At 41.8% G+C, this 22055-nt stretch overlaps 1 protein-coding gene and 1 long non-coding RNA gene across 3 annotated transcripts in view; one reads left to right on the top strand and one right to left on the bottom strand.

Moving 5' to 3' along the window:
• The window catches only part of REPS2 (RALBP1 associated Eps domain containing 2), an 83361-nt gene extending 73038 nt beyond the window's left edge, over nt 1–10323 (top strand). For both annotated transcript variants that reach the window (XM_082220872.1, XM_082220871.1), the window contains 4 exons: nt 2083–2166; nt 5887–6032; nt 8567–8672; nt 9818–10323. In XM_082220872.1, the coding sequence (XP_082076998.1) occupies nt 2083–2166; nt 5887–6032; nt 8567–8672; nt 9818–9886 (405 nt within the window). In that variant the 3' untranslated portion in view covers nt 9887–10323. The remainder of the gene's footprint in view (nt 1–2082; nt 2167–5886; nt 6033–8566; nt 8673–9817) is intronic.
• The window catches only part of LOC309531450, a 64312-nt gene continuing 48604 nt past the window's right edge, over nt 6348–22055 (bottom strand). Inside the window, exon 4 of the long non-coding RNA XR_014219320.1 lies at nt 6348–7758. This is a non-coding gene — a long non-coding RNA (uncharacterized lncRNA). The remainder of the gene's footprint in view (nt 7759–22055) is intronic.

The following is a 22055-nucleotide window of genomic DNA, read 5'->3' as shown; positions in this document are numbered from 1 at the left end:
ATGGGAAAGTTATTACCTAGTTTATTAACTAATGAGCCCCTCATCTCTGGGGTAATTTTTGTGCATGCAGCCTGCGCCCCTGACGAGGGCCAGTTTCACCAATCCCTGGGTATGCCTATGCATTTCATGCATCTACAACGTTCTGAATTCTGGATCCTTTGATTTGACTCAAAGATTATGACTCTCTGCATATGCATACACAGGCACACAAATTAAATGTCAGAAGCAAAGTGACTTTTCATCCCAGGTGCTTGGAAAATGTCAGGTTCTTCAGAAAAGTTGGACAAAGCTGGAGTTTAATTTTGCCCCTGTTTTCAGTTCTGTGGCTCAACCAGGGATGTATATTTTAATTACATTTGTATACCTTGCTAAAGGAGAGTAAGCTTCCATTTTCTGCCAGCAATCTTTTCCCAGCTACTACTGTGTTAGAATGAGAGATACAATATAGTCAATGTCACTGGTTTTATTTAATTTTTATCTTTCATATGTTTTCTTACATTTATATTGCACATTTCTTCCATCATGGCACCCAAGGTGGTGTACATTTTTTGGGGGGAGGGGGGGTTCTAGTAAGGCCTCCCATCTAGGCACTGACCAGAGCCAGACACAGTTGCCTTCAGCAAGTTGGCACCTTCACATGGCAACTTGAATATACAGTGGAACATTGGCTGTCAAATGCTTCAGAAGCCGAACAATTTGGAACCCAAACGCCAACAACCTGGAAGTGAATGCTTCCATTTTTGAACGTGCCTCGGAAATCGAACGGCTTCTGATATGCATTTATCCCTTTTTTCAAAGGAATTTGCTGACTGGCAATTGTGCCTCAATTGTTGAACGTTTCAGAAGTTGAACGGTCTTCTGGAATGGATTACATTCGACAGCTGAGGTTCCACTGTATGCAGTTGGGTCATTTATTGTTGCAGAAGTTAGAAATGCCAAATTTTAGTGTGTGTAAAATAAGTGCAGGCAGATATTACATTACTTATGTACACCAATAAGCCTTTCCAGGAAGCTGTCAGGCTTCATAAACTGTCACTTCATTGATTCGCTAAAACTATGTCTTTGCATAAAAAGAGGACTATCAGATTGGTTAGCTGGTTTCAGTTTAACTTTGTTTTCATTTGCTACATGATGAATGTTTATCAGGGGCAGGATCTTAAAAACTAGCTATTTGTTTTAATATAAATAAGACACCATTGTTTTCCCCCTTAGAATGTTCTTCATTACATAATTTGATTATATAATTGTTGTGTGTTGGTGTTGCAATCCTAAAACTCTCTTGGATTAGTTGGAAATAAGTCCCATTGCACAGTTCCATAACGTTGCTTTCCATGTAGCCAATGGAGACCACATGTCAGAAATTAAACTGTTGCTGGAAGTAAAGAAAGTTTTTTATTGTATTAAGCGGAGGAAACCACAGATGTGATCCTTCGCCATGCTCTCGCATATTTAAAATTGCAGTACTAATTTCCTAATCTGGGTTTGTTTTCACCAAGCACTGCTGCTCCTCAGACTCTGTGATCTCTGAAAACTGTTTTATGGTGCATGTTTACTCAGATGTAACTCTCATTATGTTCAGTGGAGCTTGCTACCAGGTAAGGACTGCAGCATTAAAAGGACTGGAGGTTGTGTAGCTGCAGTGCTAGGTGAATCACATCTCTTTTCATTATATGTTAGCAGTATGACTGCGTATACTGCAGTTGGGAGTAGGACTTGTATATTTTGTGAACCCTTGGCTGGGGGCAAGGCGCCTCTGAATCTCTTGTTGGTGGAAAGCAGGCCACCTAGTGTCAGGGATAGGGAGCAGATTTTATTTCACTTGTACTGTAATAATGCTCACAAATGTAGCACACTTTTGTTTTTCTCATTAGAGTGAATGGCAGCCATTAACTTCTGGGGTTCATTCACAGACATCACTGCAGCAGCAGCAGCTAAACCAGCTTCCCAGCCTCTGAAAATCAAAGCCTGCTCCTATTTCTTTTCTTGGTCACACTGGAGTGTGACTAAGTGTTGAAAACTAGTTTTGATTGGTGGGTGGCTGCTAGCAATTTTGGTGTTATGGTGTCTTGTCTATTGTTACAGATGGAACAAGAATCTCAGATTGAAATGCATTTGCCAATGAACAGGTCCTCATCACAAGTTGAAGAAGGCAGCCCAGCAAAAAAGGTAAGGTCAAGGCATATAGTTTTCTCTTTTCATTTCAAACCCATAAAGGTGATAAATAGTTCCACATACTGACTTCTCCTGAAGATCAGGACACTAAGAAATAGCACTAGCATCACTGTTCCAAAAGGAGCAATCTATTGTGGCACCTCATGAGTGCAACTTGTATATTTTTCCTACCACAGACAAACTGATAGTCATTTTTATATGTAAAGTTCATGCTTTGCACACAGAAGGTTACTGGATACCATGGTTCTTTGGGAGAAAACATGGTTGTGGTGGTCTGCAGTGCCTCCATGAAAACAAGCTATGGATTTTGTTTTCATTTCCCAGGAGGCAAAAAGTGTAAGCTGAATGGCGACAAGCCTTTTTTTTGTTCCCTTGAGCCCCACACTCTGCATTTCTTAAGCGAGGCATCTTGGGTTCTTCTCAAAGTAATGGAAAAATATGAGCAACTTAAAAGAGGGAACAGGCAGCTGTGTGTTCCTTCACATTCCTAGCTAAATCTGAAACACAGATAAGAGAAATGGAATGTGACAAAGGTAGTCAGTATAAGGACATAGGGGAGTGAGGCTGTAAGGCTGGAGCAATGTATCCCAGGAAGAATCCCATGAAAACTGAAGCAAGTTGGAACAGTACTGGTGAGAGAGGGACTGATGAGAGCTGAACACTGAGGTTCCTACGGTTCTGTTTCCTAAAGGGAGGGGTTTACTAGAACAAAGGGAAGGGGGCTCTAAGGAAAGGGGGGTTAACTGGAGTACTAAGTTATTCAGACTTTCCCACCACGTATTTTGGAAACTGGCTGAACACTAGCTTCCTGACTGTTGGTGCTGAGTGAAGGTAGAGGCAGGGACCGGAAGAGGAGAAGGAAAGAAGGAAGGAAGATTCAGGCTGGGATCATAGTTCTTGCTTTATTGATTGCTTCAGAAAAGTGGGTGATAGGTAGCAATAAATTCACACAACAGCATAAATACATGCATGGAGGAAAAGGAAGTGATGTGTAGCCTGAGACCCTTCATATTTCAAGTAGTATCTTATGGGTGCTATAACAATATCAAGGCACCTTCCTTGTAGCAACGGCAATAGGTAAGAGTTATCTGGAGAAATAATAATGTTCTCTCAGGTATATAAGTGCATCCAGTGCTTGAAAAATGAGGTATCCTTGCCACAAAAGTGGCAGAGAATTGCACCTGGAGTACATACAGAAAATTGGAAACCAATGCAGATTGACCATATAAAAACCTGATCAGCTGAAAAAACGCAATGTTATACTGTAAGATGTATCCCCCCCCCTTTCAGCTCTAAGTCTTGTTTTAGTTGTCAATGCATGGGCTACTGTATATACTGTCAATGCATATATACTGTATTGGTTTACACTATATCTCTACTGATACAGAAAATACAGTAGTTAAAATTCAACCTACAAAGTTAGGGTTTTTATGTCATCAACTATGTTTCCATTGAATGTATTATGGAAAGTTGTTTATCTGTTTGCTATAGTTTGGACAACTCTTTAAGATATTGTAGCCCAGGGGTCTGCAACCCGTGGATCCGGAGCCACATGTGGCTCTTTTACACCTTTGCTGCGGCTCCGGGGCGGATACTAGCGAGGGGAGGAGGCGCATTGTGCGCTCCGACACTCCCCACTGTGGCGGGCGCTGTACTGGCTGTGACGTCGCATGGGGGCGGTGCATGCGTTAGTCACCCACCGTCCCGACGTCACCTTCCCGCCCGCTACATTGTAAGGGGCATGTACGCTGGTCACTGCATTGAAAGGGGGCATGTACGCTGGTCACTGTTTTGAAGGGGAGTGAAGAACACACACACACAAAAAGGTAACTTGTTAATTTAACGTTTATTTCTATGAGGAGGAGTAATTCTGAGGGGTCAAACGAAGAAATAATAAAAAGGTGACAAAAAAGTTATTTTTATAATGACGAGTTTTGCGGCTCCCAGTTTTTTTTCCCCTTTGGAAACGGGTCCAAGTGGCTCTTTTTGTCTTAAAGGTTGCAGACCCCTGTTGTAGCCAGATTTTACATGCTGGTTTCTGAGATCAAGAAGCAGGATGGGTTGTTGTTGTTGTTGTTTGTGTGTATTATGGCTACAATTAGGTGTCATTTTGAATCTAGATGGCAGACTGCAATTTTCAGAACTGCACCAATTGCAGCTAAATTTTGCACAATGGTTCCGGAAACCAAGGAGCAAACTTTCATCTATGTTTAGATAAAGTTTGGATGCCATTTTGAATCAACATAGCGAATGGAACCTCTCAAGCTGCACTGATTTTTTGGTTTCTTTTAATTCCTGAGGAACTCCAGGTATGAAGGTACTAGTTCCTAAGAGATGATGCCATAACAGAGATAGAATCATAGAATCATAGAGTTGGAAGAGACCACAAGGGCCATCGAGTCCAACCCCCTGCCAAGCAGGAAACACCATCAGAGCACTCCTGACATATGGTTGTCAAGCCTCTGCTTAAAGACCTCCAAAGTAGGAGACTCCACCACACTCCTTGGCAGCAAATTCCACTGTCGAACAGCTCTTACTGTCAGGAAGTTCTTCCTAATGTTTAGGTGGAATCTTCTTTCTTGTAGTTTGGATCCATTGCTCCGTGTCCGCTTCTCCGGAGCAGCAGAAAACAACCTTTCTCCCTCCTCTATGTGACATCCTTTTATATATTTGAACATGGCTATCATATCACCCCTTAACCTCCTCTTCTCCAGGCTAAACATGCCCAGCTCCCTTAGCCGTTCCTCATAAGGCATCATTTCCAGGCCTTTGACCATTTTGGTTGCCCTCCTCTGGACACGTTCCAGTTTGTCAGTGTCCTTCTTGAATTGTGGTGCCCAGAACTGGACACAGTACTCCAGGTGTGGTCTGACCAGAGCAGAATACAGTGGCACTATTACTTCCCTTGATCTAGATGCTATACTCCTATTGATGCAGCCCAGAATTGCATTGGCTTTTTTAGCTGCCGCGTCACACTGTTGGCTCATGTCAAGTTTGTGGTCAACCAAGACTCCTAGATCCTTTTCACATGTACTGCTCTCAAGCCAGGTGTCACCCATCTTGTATTTGTGCCTCTCATTTTTTTTGCCCAAGTGCAATACTTTACATTTCTCCCTGTTAAAATTCATCTTGTTTATTTTTGCCCAGTTCTCTAATCTGTCAAGGTCGTTTTGAAGTGTGATCCTGTCCTCTGGGGTGTTAGCCACCCCTCCCAGTTTGGTGTCATCTGCAAATTTGATCAGGATGCCCTTGAGTCCATAATCCAAGTCGTTGATAAAGATGTTGAATAAGACCGGGCCCAAGACAGAACCCTGTGGCACCCCACTAGTCACTCTTCTCCAGGATGAAGAGGAACCATTGATGAGCACCCTTTGGGTTCGGTCAGTCAGCCAGTTACAAATCCACTGAGTGGTAGCATAGTCAAGACCGCATTTTACCAGCTTCTTTACAAGAATATCATGGGGCACCTTGTCAAATGCCTTGCTGAAATCAAGGTAGGCTACATCCACTGCGTTCCCTTCATCTACCAGGCTTGTAATTCTGTCAAAAAACGATAAATTAAAGTGGTCTAGGGAATGAGGATAGACAGAGCCAAAATAAACAATACCTTTTGGGTCTGAAAAAAATTGTTACTGAGATTCTGATGGCTGTGTTGTTTTCCTAATGAATCATCAATAGTTATTTTAATCATTGCTCTCTTTTTTTCCCCCACAGGAGGTGTTGCTTACTCAGCCACCATCAAAACCGATTCGCAGGAAATTCCGGCCTGAAAGCCAGACGCTAGAGAACCAGGAACTTTCTCCCACGAAAAGTGTAGCCCCTTCCTTGCCTGCCATCAAATCCCACCATACAATCCCAAAGTAAAAAGGCTGACTTTTATGAGAAATTGGGGAGAGGGCTTTGTGCCAACATGGAGGGATATAAAGCATTCTAAAAAAAATGAATGTGGAAAAAGTGCAAGTGAGCTGCCCTTCCTTCCACTGTCTTCCAGATGTGAAGTTTGAAAATAATTTTGTTTGGGCAATTCACAACCACCAGATGCTGACACAGCTTATGCAACTCACTTGTTTTTTCTTAGTACTTAGAGCATGCAGACTCGCTGAAAAAGACATCTAGTCTTCTGAAATACTCTTCTGTGGATTAGGGGTGGGCAGGGGCGGGAATCTGGAAAGGGACAGTTAATCTATGGAGAGATGTAGTCGGAAAATCCTAGTGTATGGCAAGAGACTGAATAGATGAACTTTGATACCTGTTCTAGTCTTCTGGCTCCATGATTTTGAGGGCTGTTGAAATGTGTTTTGGAACCAGTACAGTGAAGGAATAACTGCCTGGCCATTGAATCCATGCAGCCATTTTTTATTTTTATTTTAAGTTTTCTAATCCCATGTAGTACCTGAAAAGTGGTGGTATAAAGCCACACCCTTCTGAAGTATGCATTTCTGGCAAGTAATGTGGAAGGCTGGAACTCTTCCTAAGAGTTTTTAAGTGAACTGAAAGTATTAGTGTTGTTTGTAGAGCCTAATTGACTCTTTCAAAACAGATGCATTTGCTGCTGGCATAACAAATTAGTCCTATTTTGAGAACAGTAAATGACTGAAGCTTACTTATCAGTCAAATAAGCATATTTTTGTTTTCCTCAGCTAGAGTGTTGAAGGATATGGCGGAGGGCAGTGAAGAAGCAGGGGGAAGATTTTTTGGAAAAATCATTGGGATTCTCTTCCAAAGATCAAATTGTCACCTCTCTTTTTAGAGAGTGGGAAAGCTAACTCCACTTTTTTCACATGGACTTTGTGCTGTTTTTAAAACAAATGTATCTGCCTTTGATCACGTTGTCATTTAAGAGCTGCTAACACCTTGCAGAAAATCATAAAAGGCTTCTCTCAGGAACAATTCTGCTTATCTAGCCTATATTTCCCCTGTTTTTCCAGTTTCTTGGTTTTCTCTCAAGATGAAAATTGCTAACATATTCACTAAAAAAAAAGTAGAACAGATGGATGTACAAAATCTAAAGACTCATACTGGAAATTCTGTTTTACCTTGTGACATCATAACTTTGGTCTCTTGCATGCTACAAAGAAGCAGGGGAGTACAAATGAGTTTTATTTATGCTTTTACTACTGCTTTGTAACATGCAAACTACCTCTATCTCTCAGGTGGAAAAAACCATGAAAATATTAACTAATAAGGGGGGCAGCAAACATATCTGTATACAAATGTTCTTAATAAGGTTTCCATAGGGGAAATACTAGTAGGTGCAGATATGCTAGTAAAACAAAAAACCAAAAAACTTGCTTTTTAAAAACCAAAGATAATATCAGTAGTCATGATGGCTATTTATTTCTGGTGAAGGCGAGTAGCAGAGGACTTCAAATAGATTATTGTACTTTGAAAAGTAGGGTCCTGCTTCTAGGTTTCCCACAAACATCTAATAAGATGCTTCTAGTAAGAGCTGTTCAACGGTGGAACGGACTCCCTCGGGAGGTTGTGGACTCTCCTTCCTTGGAGGTTTTTAAGCAGAGGTTGGATGACCACCTGTCATGGATGCTTTAGCTGAGATTCCTGCATTGCAGGAGGTTGAACTAGATTCTTTGATCTAACTGGCAGCTGTGGGGATAGAGTGCTGGACCAGATGGACCTTTGATCTGATCCAACAGGGCTCTTCTTACATTTTAAAATATATTTCTCATTCTTTATACTAAACAGAAAAATGTATTTATGACTGTTTGTACTGAAAGTTAAACACAGGTGCTGTCTTTAGACCTATTAAGGTGAGTTTCCCCCTTAATATATAGGGGACAGCTGTGTTGATCCATAAAAGCGTGCCATTGTCCATGTCAGGTCATGTAGTAGGAGGTCAACTGTCCATGAAATTGGCAGTGTTAGACTGGAGATCCCTCCATTTGAGCTGATCTCTGTTCAGTGGTATATAGGGAAATAAGCTTTAATGAGGAAATTGAGCCAGGTTAACATAGTAAATGAATTCTGGCCTACAGATAGGGCTATTAAAATGCCTGGATAGCCAGTTGGTTACAGTATGGTGCTGATAACGTCAAGGTTGGGGGTTCGATCCCCGTATGGTACCGCTACATATCCTTGCATTGCAGTGGGTTTAACTAGATGATCCTCAGGGTCCCTTCCAACTCTACAATTCTCTACAATTTCTTCCTTACATTTCTGATTTCCACAAGATCATGATCTCTTATTGAATGTCCTGATTTCATAAATATTTATTTCTGCATAGCAACTCTCTTTTGTAAATGCATTTCCTCCCCCCCTCCCATTTTGATTTTAATTAGTCTCAGGTGTAAGTATCATAATGCATCCCTTTTTACCAAACAGCAGGAAGGCCCTGTGATACATTTTCTGAAAGTGGTTTGTCTTTACTCTCCGGCAGACAGTCTTCAAAACAGAAGAAAGCTATTCAGACAGCTATCCGTAAAAATAAAGAAGCGAACGTGGTCCTAGCTCGGTTGAACAGTGAACTCCAGCAACAGCTGAAGGTAAGGACGACACTTCAAGTAGGGATCTATGCTTAGACGTGTCGTGAAGCTCTCTGAAGCCTATGTCATATGCCTCCATCTACACTGTTAAATACAGGAAGCAAACCAAAGTGTGTGCACCTTGCCGAGGCAAATTCCCTCTCTCCAATCTTGAAATATGAGAGCAGCAGGATCACTTGCACTCTAAGCTGTGGGGGCTGCGAGTTAAACCCCAAAGCGCCCTTTCACAAATGGAAGGAGCTTGGATCCAGCAGAAGCTAAAGTACAGATTTTAGCCAATCCCTCCACCATTCCCCTTCAGCCCCATGCTGCTCCAGGGTTCCCCCTCAACCATCTAGATCAGATTTTTAGGGGACTGCAGAGGGAAATGGAAGCCAGTATCCCAGACCGCCCCATTTGTGAGTAGAAATCTGCTGTAGAACTCTGGAGCCAGCTTTCTTCTCCCCACCCATCCCACCTTCTTTGTAATCTTGGAACAGAAAAGGTAGTTCTGGCTTTTCTGCCAAGCGGTGACAAAATGATCTCAGTGAGGTGCTTGGCAGTCAGTGAATTTTATATTTGTATGAGTTGAAAGAAAAAAGATTCAAATTAATGGTGGTTAGTAAAATAAGGCCAGTGATTGACTAACTGGATGTCTCTCATAGCCACTGCTCCAAGATTGCTTGTGTAGAGGTGACCCCTTTAACTCGTTACCGCTGGCTGTAGACATTAGTATTATGACAGAGTTCGGAATAATGTTGGGCAAATCAGTTGGCGAGAGCTAGCCTAATGTTTGTGGCATCTCAAATAAGCCATCTTCTGGAAGCTTTGTGTACTTTAATACACTGTTGTGTTTAATTCCTTAAGCACCCAGATTTAAACTGAAAGAGGATCCCAGGCCCTGCATTCAGGGCATAGGGGAATGTCAATGGGACATTTAGGCAATACTTGCTGCACCAAGCCACTAATTGAGTGTAAAGTCTGTAGTGTTGTAACATCAGTTTACATGGGCGTGAGTGCTATAAGTATATTAATTATGGAGTGATTGTAAAAGTGGATTTTATAAGTCTGCATCTTAAGACATGATTGTTTTTATGCATTTATGCCTTTAAGGGCTATATTCTAATTGTTGTTTGTTTGTTTGTTTGTTTGTTTGCATGATCTAGGAAGTTCACAAAGAACGAACTGCACTGGAAACTCAGTTGGAGCAGCTCCGACCTGTCACTGTCTTATGAAATTCTGTAACAGAATTTTTGCTTCAAGTACCTTTAACCGCACAATATATTGGCAGAAGCTTTTTTCACTAAGGCAACATCATTTGGGAAAAGTGACTGCCATGTTTCTTTTGCATTTCTTGCACCAGTTTACCTTGCAAATGAAGAAGGTACACAATCTGAATGTCAAACCTTATGCCTATGAAATTGAACTTGTTTTCCCACCGACCCTTCAAGAATGCCTCAGTCAAATTCCATCTCTCTCTTACTGTTAACACTTATTTATTCCAATAATTCTTGATTTATATGCATTAGGGTGGGATATTTAAATAGTATATATGTCTAGAAAATTTGCTTATATTTACCTTCATCCTGGATTATCACTTTTTACATATCTCTGATCTTTAAAGTCTTTCTAGTTTTAGAATAAATGAAAGCAGCATCTACAAAGCTCTGTATTCCTTATGTACATTATCTGTGTGTTTTTTTTTAAATCAACTTTGCGATTACTGACCATTTCTGGATGCAACACTAGTGTGCTTTTGCAACCCACTGTGGTTTTGCAACCCACACACATCTCCTTCTACAAACTACCATTGGGTGTTGACTCCCTCAGTGGCGTAGCGTGGGTTGACAGCACCCGGGGCAAGGCAAGTAATTTGCGCCCCCTAACCCGTGGATTTGCGCCCCCTAACCCTAACCCCCAGATGTTGCGCCCGGTGCGGCCGGCCCCCCCTGCACCCCCCACGCTACGCCACTGGACTCCCTGCCTGTTTCCTGAAGCCTGCATCTCAGCCGCTCTGCAGTAGTTGCTTGGAGTTTGTGCACAGGTCCCAAGATATCTGTTATCTGTGTTGCTGTTTTCAAAATTCTGAACCATGGCTGAATCACACTGTGTACTTCTCCACTACAATCTGCAGTTTGGCTCCTGAGCCAGTCAGTATAAAATGAAAGTCTGTGTTCCCCATTCACTATAATGGGGAATCTAAAAACAGATAAAATGTTTCCCTTTTGGACAGAGTGGATTAAGTTTATAGGCACAGAAGTGCCTCCAGAGTGAATTAGGCCTGCCAAATTGCAGACAAATTCCAGGTGCTTTTTGTGGGGAAGTAAAAAGAATGTACGTTTCTCCATAACCCCAGGGGATCTTGTCTTTTTCTTACCTTAAAATAATTAAGAGGTTGCCAAATGGTGCATATACTAGCATGTACATTTTTAAAAGACCTTCGCAGCTTCACATCAGCCTTTTTCCTGACGATTGTTTGTGACCTCCAACAGGCTTTATAGGCTTCCCAGTAGACCTGCACAGGTCTCTAATATACTTTACAATGTTGAGCCTAGAATGCTGCTTGCAGAGTTCTAAAGAGCTCTGGGTTGTTGATTTTGTTCTTATTAAAGCAGAGCAAAGTACACTTTTTAAAACCCCTAAGATGAAATGTTTTACTTATTTATTTTTGGAAAAAACACACACCCAATGCTGTGCTTTGCAGACAACATTTTCGACCCTTTCACGTCTTGCAAAGCCCTTGGACCGAGAGAAGCATAGAGATATACAGGAAAAGATAGAGTTGTACTGGCACAGAAACAAAGCGGCTCTGTGGCTTTGTTGGTGCCCTGATCAAACTGAAGGGGTGGGAATTACACCATGCTTCGACTCAGGGAGTAGGGGAGTCCCCCACACCATCCCAATTTGCCTTTTTATTTGGCCCCCCAAAACAGCAGTGCATACCCCAGTAGTTGCCATTGGTCCAAACCTGGTGTTGAAGGAATGGAGGTATGTTCCCCGACTGGGAATCTTTGCAGCTACTCCAATCATTTCAACAGCATTGGTGGGTACTGTATTGCCCTCAGACTATGTGGCAGTGTGGGTTATATAACTCCCTGTAGTGTTAGTTCATGGGGTTTGGTGTGTGTGGTCTGCCTGAACTGACTTGTGGGTGCCTTGGCACTAGTATCTATGTGAGTTTTTCTTACTGCTGCAGCATGAAACCCACATGTCTTGGAATGGCTAAGTACAAGGAATGTGCCATAGTTCATACAGGGCAGACTTACTCACAGTTGTATGCTATGCAAGGCCGAGACATGCTGGAGCAATGGTATGTCAGCACAATAGGATTTGTGAACTGTGCCTCATGTCTGTTCATATTACTTAGTATCAAGTGATGAAAAAAATTAAATGCAAAATTTAGAGATTCGTTGCTTTTGGCAATTAGATGTTTTTGCTTATTTCTTAACTTGTTCTGCTTATTATATCTTAGCAGTGGGCAATATCCATTGGCTAACTGTATGTGACTTGGTAAAATTCCACTTATTTACTTTTTTTGGTAGAATTATATTTGTTTTGTATTCTGGTGAGTTGATGTTATCAGTGAATTCCACATATCCATTTCTCCTCCATTTCGGAGTAATGGATCACATTTCCTTATGGCAATTATTGTTTTGGTCGTCTATCCTACTCAGTTAATACACTTCACTCCAAGGAAGTCCTGTTAACCTAGTAAGACTCTTTGGCAGTACACATTCATAAGCATATATAATCTTGTCCAGACTGAATTCTAATAGAAAGTATTCCTTGAATTGCATTCTAGAATTGCACTGGCAACGGGGACAGTGATCTTTTGGGGGAAGCTGCAGGTAGGGAAATATTTTTACCACTGTAAATTTATGTAACTTCGTTTTCCTCCCTTAAGTTTCATGTTTCTGAAAGTCATCCCTTAACATAACACACTCACTGCATCATCTACGAGATGTGATGATGTCCTCTAGCTTGGATCTCTTTAAATGAAGATTTGATAAATTCCTGGAACAGAGGACTATCAACAGCTATTAGGCCATTTCACCAATGTGGAGCCTCTCCTGACAGTGTGGCAGAGAGCACCAGTTATTTCGGTGCAAAATAAAAGGAGAGGACTACTGCGTTGAGGCCTTTTTGTGGGCTCCGCACAGACCTACCTGGCTACTATTAAAAACAGGATATGGAATTATACGGCCTGTTGGTGTGATCTGGTAGGGCTCTTCCTGCATTATATGACCCACACCATTCACTGAAAATATTCCATAGCCTTGCAAAGTAAGCATAATGTCAGGCGACAGAAAACCCTGCCCACTCCGCCCAGACCAGGATGGCCCTCCCAGATGATGATGTACTGCATCATCACTAAAGCATTGGCCATGCTAGCTGAAAGGGGCAAGGGCAGCCAGCGCAGATTCTCTATCCCAGAACTAGACAGACAAGAATATGCTCCAATACATTGTGCTCTGGTTTTCATAAAACAAAATTCTTCATGTATACCACTTAGAAACCTTGGTGATTAAGCAGTATATAAATAACTTAAATGAATAGTAAAAATCTTAGTCATTTCTACAGATTCTCAGCTGTAGCTCAGTGACAGAGCACATGCAGTTTATGCAAAATGCCCCATGCTCAATTCCTGGTATCTCTGTGTGCAACTAAAACTTTGGAGATCTGTTGCCAGTTTAGAGAGAACTGAGCTTGATGGTCTGACTTAGTATTAGGAAGCTGCCTATAAATGTTTTAGCATATGCTGACAGATTTCAGGCTAGTTTGCTAGCTTCTCCACCTTTCTATTTTGATATTGAAGTAAGCTATGCAGCATGACAATAGAACTTTAAAGACTGGGTTATAGTGGCTTCTCAGCTGTACAGTGTGTACACATTAAAGGAAAATAATTTACTTGCAGTTTACTTAAAAATTTAAAATAGCTGCACAATATGAATGCCATCAATGCAAATATACTTAAAGTTAACAAGAAATAAAACACCTTTGCTAGTATTTATAAAACATTGGTTGAAACAGGGATCCTTACGTATAAAAGAATCAAACCGTTAGTTTCTTAACTAAATGGTAATCCTCTGCAAAATGATAGTACCAGTGAGAAATTTAGGTTGGAAGCCACCCCTTCCATTTTTGGTGGTAATCAGCTACTGTTGTCTCATTAGTTACTCTTATTGGGAGATTATTTCAGGTATTCTACTCAATTGCTAGAGTGAACAGCTGGATGAAAATAATGGAAGTTGTTTAAATATTATAATTTTTCTTGTTGCCTGGTTTTAATATTAAATTAGATTCTAATGGCAAGTATTTTACAGTGTAACTTTTATGACGCCTTAAACATTCCCATGATTGCATAGCCTATCTGTATAAGATCCAGAATATACATCCTTCAGATGTTAATGGTAGAACCTTAATAATCACATTACTCCAAAACGGACTCTCATCAGTCTGTTTACCTTCAGTAGGAAGATTATTCTATAAAAGTATAAACAGTGTTTGAGGAAGAATTGTGCCAGATTAGTTCAGTGTGAACTCTCCTTGCTCTTATAGCTTTGTTGCCACTGTAAACAAATTAAATCTGGGAAATGCACAATAAAGCAATTAATCTCTATATTGGACTGTTCTGGAGTCAGTGTTGATCCACATTAGCATGAAGAAAGTATGAAATATTTTTTTCTAGCTATTGAGTTTGTTCTTGAGAAGTGAGTATTTTGTAGACCATGGAAGAAGTTTTGTTTAAAAAAACCGCTACTCCATTCTTGAATAGCCTCAGGAAGGGAGTAATACTGCCAAATCTTTATAGTTTTTTGCACATACGTGCACACATTCAGAAATAAATATTTTGTGTGATAAACATCTGATTAGGAAAGACTGATAATGAGCCTGTGTATTCTATGAAATAAGAGATAATTTATTTTGTTAGAACATTGTTACCCCAAGTGACTAAGATGGGAAGAAATTATATATTTGAAGTTTTCCTTGTTCTATTATTTTGTTGATACTGTGTTAATAAAATTATGTGATATGTTTTGCTCCTCTACTGACTTTTTGACTTTCAAAATATTACTGGGAACATTATGATGTTTTCTTCATGTTGCTATATGTTAGCATATACACAGTCGAAAATATATGGTCTTCACAACTGCAGAAGTATAAGGCAGTAAACCTGTAGTTTATATACTATGCATGTGAAATCTTTTGGAGGCCAGAACATACAAACTTGGTGTAACGTTTAAAATTAAAATGTTTATTATTAAGTACCATAGCACATAAGCAGGGCAAATGCAATTTCCTTGACCTAGTGAATTCAATCAACTTATGAAAAATAGCGTAATATTTCCTTTCCAGCCTTCTGCACTCAGACCACACACAAGGATACATATAGTACTGCTTGTTTATTTAAACATTTAAAACATACTTTCATATAAAATATTGCAATGCAGTATACAGGCTAAAAGCACAGGATTACAATAAACACAACAAAACACATCAGTAAAAGCTGGTTGGCAAAGAATCTTGGGTTCAAAAGGCCTGTCTGAATAATACAGAAGATGTCTGCAAGTGAATATGGACGACTCCTACTGAGCCTCTATTGGCAAGGAGTTCCGAAGGGCAAGGCTTTCTACACTAAAGGCTCAGACCCTGGTAAATGATTATAGTGTGACTCTCTGAGATAAGCACCTAATCTGCCAAGTAATTAACATAATCTCAACGAAAACGGTCTGATTAATAAAGCATAACTTGGATAATGTTCAGGGGCAAAGCACTCAGCTGTGAAGAGGCAGTCTCCTGGGAAGGGTTAGGCTACGTCAGCCAATGGCAAATTATCCTGTGAGACACCTTGCCAGGTTTGCCTAAATGCACCATGTCCTAAGTGTTTTGCATGCTCCTGATTCACTTATTTAAACTCCAGAAATTGAGAATCAGTTTCTAGGTTGCTTTTTCCTGACCTTTGCCTTAGGTTTCAAAGCTGAAAGTCTCCCAAAGATCCTGAAAGGTTAACCTGAGTTGTGAATGAGTTTCTGAGCTACAAACATCTAGTTAAAATGTGCTTAGAGGCTGACAAAAACGAGCCTTTTCGTAGATTATCAAGCCTACTAAATTACATCTTCATCCAAAGAAGGGGGGGGGGAGGAACAGTGGTCAGAAAAAACTTGCAAAATAGCAGCGTGTAGTGTATAATGCATATAAATGCATCCTATATGTTGAGGGCTTACAGGTGAAAATGCAGCTTTTTCTCTGTCATCTATACTTATGAGAAAACCGGAGAGCACAAAAATGATAAGATACAGTCTTCATGTTTCCTAGGTAGACAGGCAAACAATGCTTCCCTTGATTCCCCCACTTCTTGCACACATAACTAGACCCCCCCATTAAATTGCACCTCCAACTCCGAGATGTAGAAAGAGGCCAGCAACTTAATATTCTAATTATTTCGTACCAGATTTGTTTTAAACAATCAGGCATTTCATTGTGTTTGCCATAGGTTTAAGGTGTGGTTACTTGGCAGTACCTGCCTTGCCTGGTACAGAGCTTTCATTGTTTACCGTAAATTCCTTTCTCCTTTTTTGTTACTCTTATGATAACAACACGCACAGGACCTCGGCTGTGTCTGATATCCATAATCTCTGATTTGCCTTGGAGGAGCCTAGTCACTTACATTAAAACAGTGGCTTCCAGTTTCATCGGCTGCCTGGTAATTTATATCCTCTCTATGGGGCATCTTGGGTTGTTTTTGTCTTTTGGTGGGGGTATTCTTGTTTTACATTATAGTAGCAATTCTCATGGTCCATTTTGGGAACTTTCCACAACCTCCCCAAACTGGATTTAGACACCAGAACCAAACTACACCAGCAGCACAATCCTTTAAGGCTTGTCATGTTCAGTGGGACTTACCCCCAGATTGCATATAGGATTGCGGTCCCAAGTCCCTGTTAGGTCTTTGAAAAGGCAGAATCGCTGCCTGAGTTGTAACTCCCTGCTAGTGATTTGAAGTACATGCATGTTTGCACATGTGGGGCCTACTGTTGGTCCCCCCCCCTTTTTGGCTGTGTCTTGTCTACCCACATGCCCAAATATTTTGCCCACTAAGCAAAATGTTGGAGGGGTTGGCAGGGCTGTTCTGCTCCCTGCCAACCCACTATGGCTCTGTCTGGTGTGGATTTTGGAGCCCAAGGGGGTCCAAAAGATGCCAGAGAGTGAACAGCAGATAAATGCAGAAGGGTGGGGAGAGAGAAAAAACCAGCAGGAACAGCAGACACGCTAAAGCAGCCTTTCTCAAATTGGGTCCCCAAACTACAGCTCCCATCGTCCCTAGCTATCAAGACCAGCGGTCAGGGATGATGGGAGTTGTAGTCCAACAACATCTGGGGACCCAAATTTGAGAAAGGCTGCTCTAAAGTGCTGCAGCCTGCTGCCCTCATTTCCCCAGAAATGCCTCTGACCTGACAGACTCATTGAATGTTACATGTGCATAACTGTACCGAATGTACAGTATTTGTGTACACAGGTACAAAGGACTATACACTGGTTGAATGTAATGTATGAACACCCCTAATATTAACCATTTCATGGTTGTCTTGAACAGCTCCTTCTGCACTGAACAGAAACCTATGCAGTGATAAAAAATATCCCTGGCATTAAGCTGTTCAGTTTGATCTGTTTTCCAACAGATGTTCACACAGAGCTGCCATGTTTAGAGGGCTTTAGCCAGGTAAGATCCAGTGCTCTCTCCCTGGATGCTTTCCTTCTGTGCTTTATTAGTTTTTATTGCCAAATATAATTTGGTAGATTTATTTCCACCTTTCTTGCGTCATGAAGTATATGTGGGGCTGCCAAGTGATTTCTTGTCCAGACCCTAACCAGGCACAGACCTGCTTTGCTTCAGCAAAATGGATGAATTGTTCCTCTCCATTTCAGTTTTGTCCTAGTCTGCAGTTTGTGTTTCATACCGGTACTTGCTTCTCTGATGCATTGGCAGGTTTCGCTGAAGAAATGCCCTTCCTTCCCTTCTATTCCCCAGGATCATCAAGATGAAAAGCACGAGGTGCAGTATAAAACTCAACAGGCCAAATCCTCAGCAGGGATTATGGGATTTAACAACTGTTAAAGAGTGCCATTCCTACAGTGACACTGGAAGCAAATTTTGTAAAACTAATTACTCGTATTCTGATCCCATTCTGTCACCTCTCACCAAGCTGGTTTTATTAGTTAGCTTCACGGAAATGCGTAGAAGTTACTCACCCTCAGTATTTCACAGTAGGACTCAAAGGCTTGTGGGGTGTAAGAGGAGTGTGGAGGTGAACCAGGATTTTGGGCAAGGGCTGTATGTGGAATGGGACCTAATGAAGAAAGTGATAATACCTTCTTGGGTGACAAGGCTTGTCTGAGCTTTTCTGTGCAAACTATCTTCCCACGCTAATCCAGAGTAATGTTGTTCATACAGGGCCACCCCTACCAATGAAGTAACCACCGCAGGTGACACATGCTGGGAGGTGGGGTGGAAGCAACAATCACACACACCCCTGGCTATCCTTCCTAAGGACCTCCTCTAGTCATGCTATGAGATCTGTCTTAGCCCCCCTGAACTAGTCTGCTGTTTTGGGTGCTGTAGAAGGCACTATCCCATCACCAGTGTTGAAGTGAGATACAGTTACCAGTTGGCAGCGGTGCAGGGAGATCTTGTCCTTCACGTCAGGCAGCAAAATGTTGGGCCGGACTTGAGTTGGTGCTACATTCCTTCTATGGAGAAGAGGAAGCAAAAGAAGAGGCAAAGCTTTGAAATGGCACGGGTGAAAAAAGGAGTGGGATCTAATTGGTGCCCTCGTAGAAGGTGTTTTGATCCACCTGACACTTCCACTCATGGAAGGCTGATGATTTCTCCCTGCAGACACCTACACTGTTCAGGAAGAATCTTCAACTCTCTGGAGCCCCCCTCTTTTTTTTTTTTGCAAGAGTTTAAGGGAGAATCTGTTGAAATAGCAACTGTTAGATGCCACCCACTGTCTTACTAAATAATAATCCTAATGAAACCATAAGTGCCCAGAGCAACCTTCCTCTCATCCTATGAACTATGCCTTCCATGCCAACCCCAGAATTCCTCCCCTTTAGAAGTCTCCTAACCCAGAACTCCCATGTTTTTAGCTGTTATGCAACAAACGTAATTCAGAATGAGAACCTTTTCCCATTGCCATGTTGCTCTGCTGAGAAAAGCTCTACCCATCGAATTGCAAGCTGTCCTGCAGGATCCTTGCCGGAATCTTCGTGAGCTAACAGGAAAGATAGTCCTGCCCATTTTGGGAAAAGGATTCACAGAGTGGCTTAGCCAAAGGCACCGAGTCAAGAGCAACAACCTGAGTGCAATGAACTCGCAGCACTGCGGTGGCAATTGTGATGCAATGGTGAGGCATGTGGCAGCATAATAAAACCCAAGTGGGCAAGGGAGCCCTATGATATATCAGCCAGCTGATGGCTTGTGAATGCAGCTTTCCACTTCATTTGCTAGTTCTGTGCTGCTTGTTTCCTTTGTGGCTAGAAGGGGAGGCAAAGAACTACAAATACAGCCTTGGGGAATGGCTTTCAGACTAGCTCATAATCAAGTCCAGGTTGATTGCACAACAAAATAAATTTCCTTGGCAGTTCTCGGGCCATTCCCTGGGTTTTTCTCATGCAGGCTGCACTATCCGATATTTCCTCTCTTGTCTCAGGTTTAACAAACGTTTCTCCACGTCCCCCCCCCCATGTTTTTGAACTTTTATATAACTTTGGTAAGTAGATTCTGCAATTCCTATCTGCACCTGTTTCTTGGACGAGGCCATGACTCCGTTAGAAAAACAGTTACATCCCAGCACAGATCAAACAAACTTCGAGCGTGCTGGCCGAGACGCAGCTTTTTTCCTATGCTTGACTGTGGAAAAGAAGTCATGCGAATATACCCAGGAGGTACAACCTGTACAACAGCCAAAGAGGGAAAGTATTATATGAAAGGGAGTTCAAAACATTGTTCATAGCATCACCGCTGCCTTCTGCTATGCCTATGCAGAGCCAGAGGGCTATATAACTCTTGACTATCTTCAAAGACAGAAGCAAGGGACTCAGAAAGCCCTCCTAGCTCAGCTGCTGTTGTTTGCAAGAGCCTTTCTGAATTGGAAGGTGCTATTTCACACCCTGCAATGGAGGGAGATTAGCAAAAGTGCTAATCTGACAAGAGTTTCATCTAGTTAATGGTGATAATGATAACATACCTAATATGTGTAACATACAGAGTATTCAAAAGCCCTTCAGATCAATTATTATTTTCTACTGTGATGTCATCTTATTATTCCTATTTTACAAATTGGGAAGCTGAAACTGACGAGTGGCTTGCCTTAAAACCACCTAGTGAGTTCATTGCAGAGGTGAGAGATTCAAACTGGGGACTTTTGGATTGATAGTTTAAAGACCACACACACACATACACACCACACAGTCTGACAATTCTAGGAACTGTAATGGAGGGAAACAGCACTAGTTGAATTTCTGCCTGTCAAGGCAGCTGTTGCAGGCACAAGCTCTTTGGAATACAAAAAAACAGTGGTAGCTCTATTCCTTATCCCATTTAATCCTCACAGCCAGGCAATTAAGGAGGGTTAAGCAAATAAATAGTTTGTGGATCCTTTTCTTGGAAGGCTTGGTCTGTCTCTCACAGTTCAACAGCTGAGAGTTTCATGGCTGGGCTTCATTTGAACTTTATTGTGCGGTTCCAAATCCAACACCCTGTTCATTCTACCATTCTGACCTTACCCAAACAACAAAGCTCAAGGAATGCATGGTGCTTTGCTTTCTGACAGGGTTAAAAATGACCACTCCCCTGTAAACTGTTCTTCGGCTTGTTAGCTTCTGATTTTCCAAAGCCATTTCTAGTTTGCATGTTTACTTTGTAGCCTGACTGACATTTTCAATCTCTGTATTCAGGCCCCTGGATGCACTCCTGCTGAGGAATTTGGCTCTGCCCAGCTCATCCTTCACCAAACTGGTGCCCTCCAAATATTTTGGACTACAAATCTCATCAAGCCTTTCCACCCAGGGCCTGAATACAGAGATTGAAAATGTCAGTCAGGCTACAAAGTAAACATGCAAACTAGAAGAGAAGAGTAGCTGCTGTTTCAAATGCTGGTCTAGGTTTTGACATGGGTAGCAATGACTGGTGCATAATATCAGCTTGATATGAAAGGCCACAGCCCAGAGGAATCTGGATGTTCATGAATCACAAAAGCTTTACACAGTTTTAACTTGGGAATAGCTAACTTAAAAGGCCAGGCAAGAAACACGTTACATTTTGTTCCGTAAAGATGAAAGCTTGAGCCTGAAGTTGCCAGGTTTGGCTTGGTTTTTTCTTTGGCAGACTCCTGCAACTTTAATAAAGGCACAAGCATAAATTCAGTGCTCATGCTGATAATCTCACCAATATAGTTACTGCTGCTTCTCTCCTCTCTTTGATTTTCTTTGGCCTACAGCCTTGGCGTGACTCCTCCACTCACTCATTTGATCTTGTTTTCTCTTGCCCTGTGTTAGCTCTATTAATGGAATTTTTCCTCTCCGGTCATTACCTTGTGACTCCAGCTTCTTGCGCCTGTTGTGACCTGCGGTCCACCGACTTTCTCAGAAACATTATCCCTCTTATCTCTTCTGCAACTTCTGCTGACTCCCTCCTCGCTGTGGTCTCCACCTACGGCTTCTCCCACTCCTAAACTCTTGGCTTATTTCTTACACTGTTCCATGAAAAGTTCTCTGTTGCACAACTTTCCAGACTAGCTATAATGCCCATTCATCAACTCTGGTTATTCTCTTGATCAACAGAGTGACTTAGGAGGAAAGAAAAAAGCCCCAGATTCCTTGGATTGGAATAACTATTGACCAGTTGCAAATACTCAGTTGTGGGGAAGGTGGAAGAGAGAGTTCTGGTGAGACAGCTGCATATTTTGTGGATGACACAGATTACTTAGATCTGCTCCAATCTAGGTTCAGGCCTGGCAGTGGGACTAAGTCAGCCCCAGTCATCCTGACAGATGACCTTTCCAGAGAGCAGGACAGGGGGGACTGCAAGCTTGCTCCTGCTTCTTGACCCTCCCCCCCCCCATGGCAGTCCATATCCTGGATAGGCTCCATGGAATGGGAACACAGAATTACAGCAGTCTTCATCCTACCTATGGGTTTATGGCCAGAGAAAAACACAGGGAGATTTACACTACGGGGCACCACAGGGCATCACCATGTTTGTATGCTCTTAATTTTGTGCTATACCATGCCCTCCCCTATGTAGCCATATTATATTACGCCACACTCCTATGGCAGCCATTTTGTGAATGGCACCCACAGCACTCTCTCAAATTTCAAAAGGTGCCCACTGGCCCAAAA

This window comes from Podarcis vaucheri, assembly GCF_965113315.1.
Source record: "Podarcis vaucheri genome assembly, chromosome: 4".
Classification (NCBI taxonomy): Eukaryota; Metazoa; Chordata; class Lepidosauria; order Squamata; family Lacertidae; genus Podarcis; species Podarcis vaucheri.
This window is presented reverse-complemented; position numbering and strand designations above follow the sequence as displayed.